The sequence below is a fragment of the Oncorhynchus kisutch genome, linkage group LG23, assembly GCF_002021735.2.
Source record: "Oncorhynchus kisutch isolate 150728-3 linkage group LG23, Okis_V2, whole genome shotgun sequence".
NCBI classification, from domain to species: domain Eukaryota; kingdom Metazoa; phylum Chordata; class Actinopteri; order Salmoniformes; family Salmonidae; genus Oncorhynchus; species Oncorhynchus kisutch.
The window spans coordinates 47,651,757-47,659,026 of NC_034196.2; the positions used below are offsets into that span (position 1 = coordinate 47,651,757).

The following is a 7,270-nucleotide window of genomic DNA, read 5'->3' on the forward strand; positions in this document are numbered from 1 at the left end:
TCTCTCTGTGTGTTAACACGACCATCTCTCTGTGTGTTTCAGTGTGTTAACACGACCATCTCTCTGTGTGTTAACACGGCCATCTCTCTGTGTGTTTCAGTGTGTTAACACGACCATCTCTCTGTGTGTTTCAGTGTGTTAACACGACCATCTCTCTGTGTGTTAACACGACCATCTCTCTGTGTGTTAACACGACCATCTCTCTGTGTGTTTCAGTGTGTTAACACGACCATCTCTCTGTGTGTTAACACGGCCATCTCTCTGTGTGTTTCAGTGTGTTAACACGACCATCTCTCTGTGTGTTTCAGTGTGTTAACACGACCATCTCTCTGTGTGTTTCAGTGTGTTAACACGACCATCTCTCTGTGTGTTTCAGTGTGTTAACACGGCCATCTCTCTGTGTGTTTCAGTGTGTTAACACGGCCATCTCTCTGTGTGTTTCAGTGTGTTAACACGGCCATCTCTCTGTGTGTTTCAGTGTGTTAACACGGCCATCTCTCTGTGTGTTTCAGTGTGTTAACACGGCCATCTCTCTGTGTGTTTCAGTGTGTTAACACGGCCATCTCTCTGTGTGTTTCAGTGTGTTAACACGGCCATCTCTCTGTGTGTTTCAGTGTGTTAACACGGCCATCTCTCTGTGTGTTTCAGTGTGTTAACACGGCCATCTCTCTGTGTGTTTCAGTGTGTTAACACGGCCATCTCTCTGTGTGTTTCAGTGTGTTAACACGGCCATCTCTCTGTGTGTTTCAGTGTGTTAACACGGCCATCTCTCTGTGTGTTTCAGTGTGTTAACACGGCCATCTCTCTGTGTGTTTCAGTGTGTTAACACGGCCATCTCTCTGTGTGTTTCAGTGTGTTAACACGGCCATCTCTCTGTGTGTTTCAGTGTGTTAACACGACCATCTCTCTGTGTGTTTCAGTGTGTTAACACGGCCATCTCTCTGTGTTTCAGTGTGTTAACACGACCATCTCTCTGTGTGTTTCAGTGTGTTAACACGACCATCTCTCTGTGTGTTTCAGTGTGTTAACACGACCATCTCTCTGTGTGTTTCAGTGTGTTAACACGACCATCTCTCTGTGTGTTTCAGTGTGTTAACACGACCATCTCTCTGTGTGTTTCAGTGTGTTAACACGACCATCTCTCTGTGTGTTTCAGTGCCTTGCAGCGTGGGAGTCTGTCATTCCAGTATTACAGGACAAGCAGCCACAGGAGACAGAAACAGAGGAAGACTGACACGGCCAGCTCCCCTTTGGAGCACATTGGAAAGTGGACATAACATCTCAAACACTTCTCTACCCGAGTTACCAGTGTCACACACAGACACAGATACTCTCAACGGGAGATTACCAAGGAAATGGGCTTTTGGGTCTACAGACTGAAGTCCTTTTTAGTTTTGGTGTTTCTATTTGTGAAACCCAGTCAGTCGGAACGTCCCATCCTGCCTGCTGGGCATTATCTCACGTCAGGTAGCGCAACGGCCGCCTACACTGATCTGTCTGATAACTTGCAAACACTCATGGGATAGCTAAAAAGAAGTTTGGCCGCAATATGCTGTGCTAACATTCGGGAACGTTACAAAGGTGACATCGTCTGCTTAAAAGCCTCTACATCATCTGAAAGAGTCCGAGTTAATTTGACCAGAAATATCACCCTGGGGTCCTCGAGTTAATCTGACCAGAAATATCACCCTGGAGAAAGAGTTAATCTGACCAGAAATATCACCCTGGGGTCCTCGAGTTAATCTGACCAGAAATATCACCCTGGAGAAAGAGTTCATCTGACCAGAAATATCACCCTGGAGTCAGATTTAATCTGACCAGAAATATCACCCTGGAGTCAGATTTAATCTGACCAGAAATATCACCCTGGAGTCCTCGAGTTAATCTTACCAGAAATATCACCCTGAAGCTAATAAATCTTCACTACCTAATTCTACATCTAACGAAGGTGTTATGTGGTTGTAAGAATCAGTATTTATGAAATTCGTAATGTACACTAAAATTAGCTAGCTAACGCGTCAGCTACAGTAGCTAGTGTCTGCTTGCTGGCTGTACCAGTCTCAAATCAATCCATAATGAAAGGCAGGGATGCTAACAATGCGAGTTCACACACACTCAATGCTGAATAATCCTAGTAAATTCTAGCTAATGCACAAATGAGTTTTCATGATATCTTGTTCTGCTGTGATTTAGGGTGCCGAGTTCTACAGCACAGCTGAATGTAGCAAGGCACATTGCCAGCTGTCAGAGTCAGAAACCTGCTGATTTCTGAGAACAGTCCCAGAACCTTGGTGCCTTACAAGCTGGCAAACTATCTACCGTATGGCCATTCAAACAAGCCCTGCACTCGGCTGCTAACTGGAGTTTACTCAAGTGATTGAGCATGGTTTCCGTAGTATACAGTGTGTCATAGCTACAGAGAGAGAGTTATTTTCAGAATTAGGAACTAGAATTAGGCAGAAGAGCAAAATGTAGATTATTAGAGATGTGTTCCACGTCCTACGTGACAGATCGGTTGAGGGATGAGCCCCCCGTAGGAGTGACGCTATCTGACGTGAGACAATGGCCTGCTGGGAAGAGCCATGGAGCAGAGTGGATGGTTCTCTCTCTCTCTACCTCTCTCTCTCTCTCTCTCTCTCTCTCTCTCTCTCTCTCTCTGTCTCTCTCTCTCTCACTCTCTCTCTCACTCTCTGTCACTCTCTCTCTCACTCTCTACTCTTTCTCTACCTCTCTCTCACTCTCCATCTACTCTCTCTCTCTCTCTCTCTCTACTCTCTCTACTCTCTCTCCCTCTCTCTCTGTCTCTCACTCTCCATCTACTCTCTACTCTCTATCTCTCTCTCTACTCTCTCTCTCTCTCTCTCTCTCTCTCTCTACTCTCTCTCTACTCTGTCTCTCTCTCTCTACTCTCTCTCTCTCTCTCTCTCTCTTCTCTCTCTCTCTCTCTCTCTCTCTCTCTCTCTACTCTCTCTCTACTCTCTCTTCTCTCTCTCTTTCTCTCTCTGTCTGTCTGTCTCTCACTCTCTCTCTCTCTACTCTGACTACTCTCTCTCTACTCTGACTATTCTCTCTCTACTCTGTCTGTCTGGAAGCCCTGTTCTGTACTTTGTTGCACACCAAAATAGCCTGGGTTGTATTCACTAGAAACCAAACAGAAGAAAACAGACTACCTGAACTTGTCCAAAAAAGAAACAAATTTTTTGTTGCTGAACGCTTTCAGTGTGTTTAACGTTTTGCTACGTTGTGCACTAATGAACACGACCCTGATACAGGCTGTCCTATAAAGCGTTCTGTCCCACCGACCAGCCAAAGGATTAGCGAATGTAGAGACCAAACTAATATTAGGGTGTCCAAAACACCCTTTGGTGATGAAGTTTCACTTTCTTATGTTTTATAACACATTTTACCGAGACAAATACGATTATTTATGTTCTGACTCGTTCAGTGGGGTTTTCTTTAACATATCCTTAACATTATATCAGAAAGTAGGATTTTTTTTGTAACATAACGTCTGATGATAACTACCTGGCTCTGTTGACGTTGCACGTTTCTCCTAACAACTTTTGAGGATTTTACATTTTGTTGTCGTCGTCTTCAAAGTTGTTTCCGTGACACACAAAAATAACCAGCCAAATTTGACACGAGCTGAATTAAAATGTAAAAGGCTTGAAATGAAATAGCTCGGTATACGCTCAGTGCTCTGTGCACATTTCACAGAGAAACGCTGTGGGTTTTGTTGTGAGAAAGCTTTGAAAAAGAACAGGAATTTTTGAGTGAATATGAAAATGTCACATCTCAAAATAGATATTTATGTTGCATCTAGATTGTTTTATGTCCTGTTGATTTGAGAAGATGAAGATTTCAACAGGAAAGGGATCCTGCCAGTTCAGCTGATTCGATGCTTTTTTACAGATTGTTTTTCTACACCATTAACATTATTTTACCGATTGGTCAAAAGATGCGTTTTTGATTGGAAATATGCAGTGTTTCTTTTCTGTTAGAAGGTTGTAGTCTGTTGAGAACGGTTGGTTGCCAATTATCTTTTTTTGTAAACAATGCAGGTGTTTTGATGGTCTTTGATGCCCAAAGCCCTTGAAGAGTCCAGCAGCATCTTCATCATGTTTTTTATCATGTTGTTGTTGAAGCACTAACAGAACCAGCTGTCCAGGAGAGTAGAGCAGCAATCCTCTGGCCAAAGAGGAAACCTACCTCACATACTGGCTAACATACTGTCTAACGTTTCCTGGTTGGTGGTCTGACTCCCACACCTATTCACTAGGAACCAAACGTAAGCAAACAGGCTGCTCACACAGGATTTGATTCTGGGGTGCCAAGATTACACCATACCAGCCTCTTCCTCCTGTGCCCAATAGCCTGGGGATGAGGTCGAAGGTTAACTGGTATGAATCCATGTTAGCGTCTCAAATATCCCTCCTATCTAGTGTGCTACTGTTGACCAGGATTCTGGTAGTGCAATATATATAGGAAATAGGATGGGGAAGCAGACATGTAGTGCCAAATGGTGTTGGACTGCCTCCTTCCTCCCTCCCCTACCCACTGTTATGTAACACAGTGTGGTGATGATATCTCTGTTCACTACTCAGCTATCTGCAGCTGGGACAAAACCGGTACGATTTTTAAAAAACCAAAATAAAGACTTATTTCTGACCTCACGACATTAAGGACATATTGAACCTCTTAAGAAAACATATTTTTCCATCTCAGGCAAGAAAAGCCCTGTCATTATCAGCCATTTTCTTCTGATATGGACATGATTTGTCCTTTTATGGACACTGTGGAAGTTGTCTGGATGTGATTATAACATACACTTGTAATAAAATTAATATTTCACATGTCAACAAACAGGTCATCTTACTGAACAGGTCAACAGGTCAACAGGTCATCTTACTGAACAGGTCCACAGGTCATCTTACTGAACAGGTCAACAGGTCATCTTACTGAACAGGTCAACAGGTCATCTTACTGAACAGGTCATCTTCCTGAATAGGTCAACAGGTCATCTTACTGAACAGGTCATCTTACTGAACAGGTCAACAGGTCATCTTACTCAACAGGTCATCTTACTCAACAGGTCATCTAACTGAACAGGTCATCTAACTGAACAGGTCATCTTACTAAACAGGTCAACAGGTCATCTTACTGAACAGGTCCACAGGTCATCTTACTGAACAGGTCATCTTACTGAACAGGTCATCTTACTGAACAGGTCATCTTACTGAACAGGCCATCTTACTGAAAAGGCCATCTTACTGAACAGGTCCACAGGTCATCTTACTCAACAGGTCATCTTACTCAACAGGTCATCTTACTCAACAGGTCATCTTACTGAACAGGTCCACAGGTCATCTTACTGAACAGGCCATCTTACTGAACAGGTCCACAGGTCATCTTACTCAACAGGTCATCTTACTGAACAGGCCATCTTACTGAACAGGTCCACAGGTCATCTTACTGAACAGGTCATCTTACTGAACAGGTCATCTTACTGAACAGGTCCACAGGTCATCTTACTGAACAGGTCCACAGGTCATCTTACTGAATAGGTCAACAGGTCATCTTACTGAACAGGTCATCTTACTGAACAGGTCCACAGGTCATCTTACTGAATAGGTCAACACAGGTCATCTTACTGAACAGGTCAACACAGGTCATCTTACTCAACAGGTCATCTACCTGAACAGGTCATCTTACTGGATTGGTCAACAGGTCACCTTACTGAACAGGTTAACAGGTCATCTTCCTGAACAGGTCATTTTTCTCAACAGGTCATCTTCCTGAACAGGTCCTCTAACTCAACAGGTCATCTTACTCAAAAGGTCATCTAACTGAACAGGTCATCTAACTGAACAGGTCATCTGAACAGGTCATCTAACTGAACAGGTCATCTAACTGAACAGGTCATCTTACTGAACAGGTCATCTTCCTGAACAGGTCACCTTACTGAACAGGTGAACAGGGCATTTTACTGAACAGGTCAACAGGTCATCTTACTGAACAGGTGAACAGGTCATCTTACTGAACAGGTCAGCACAGGTCATCTTACTGAACAGGTCAACAGGTCATCTTACTGAACAGGTCAGCAGGTCATCATACTGAACAGGTTATTTTACTCAACAGGTCCACATGTCATCTTACTCAACAGGTCAACACAGCTCATCTTACTGAACAGGTCCACAGGTCATTTTACTGAACAGGCCCACATGTCATTTTACTGAACAGGTCCACATGTCATCTTACTGAACAGGTCATTTTACTGAACAGGTCCACATGTCATCTTACTGAACAGGTCCACAGGTCATCTTACTGAACAGGTCCACATGTCATTTTACTGAACAGGTCCACATGTCATCTTACTGAACAGGTCAACAGGTCATTTTACTGAACAGGTCCACAGGTCATCTTACTGAACAGGTCCACATGTCATCTTACTGAACAGGTCCACATGTCATCTTACTGAACAGGTCAACAGGTCATCTTACTGAACAGGTCCACAGGTCATCTTACTGAACAGGTCCACATGTCATCTTACTGAACAGGTCAACAGGTCATCTTACTGAACAGGTCCACAGGTCATCTTACTGAACAGGTCCACAGGTCATCTTACTCAACAAGTCATTTTACTCAACAGGTCATCTTACTCAACAGGTCATTTTACTCGAGGTCATTTTACTCGAGGTCATTTTACTCAACAGGTCATTTTACTTGAGGTCATTTTACTCAACAGGTCATCTTACTGAACAGGTCCACATGTCATTTTACTGAACAGGTCCACATGTCATCTTACTGAACAGGTCATCTTACTGAACAGGTCAACAGGTCATCTTACTGAACAGGTCATCTTACTGAACAGGTCAACAGGTCATCTTACTGAACAGGTCATCTTACTGAACAGGTCATCTTACTGAACAAGTCATCTTACTGAACAAGTCATCTTACTGAACAGGTCATCTTACTGAACAAGTCATCTTACTGAACTGGTCATCTTACTGAACAAGTCATTACTGAACAGGTCAACAGGTCATCTTACTGAACAGGTCATCTTACTGAACAAGTCATTTTACTGAACAGGTCATCTTACTGAACAAGTCATCTTACTCAACAGGTCATCTTACTGAACAGGTCATCTTCTTGAACAGGTCACCTTACTGAACAGGTCAATGATCAGTAAGATTGTATCTTGTCAAAAACACATTTTTCCAGAATTTTACTAAGGGTTGGTAACAGGCTGATTGGTCAGCTTTTTGAGCCA

At 43.1% G+C, this 7,270-nt stretch overlaps 1 protein-coding gene across 1 annotated transcript in view; it reads left to right on the forward strand.

The window, feature by feature from the left end:
* Window positions 1-4,668, forward strand: part of LOC109880306 (sorting nexin-30) — a 47,053-nt gene extending 42,385 nt beyond the window's left edge. The window contains exon 9 of the mRNA XM_031802955.1: window positions 1,157-4,668. Coding sequence (XP_031658815.1) covers window positions 1,157-1,234 — 78 coding nt within the window. The 3' untranslated portion in view covers window positions 1,235-4,668. The remainder of the gene's footprint in view (window positions 1-1,156) is intronic.
* The last annotated feature ends 2,602 nt before the right edge of the window (window positions 4,669-7,270 follow it).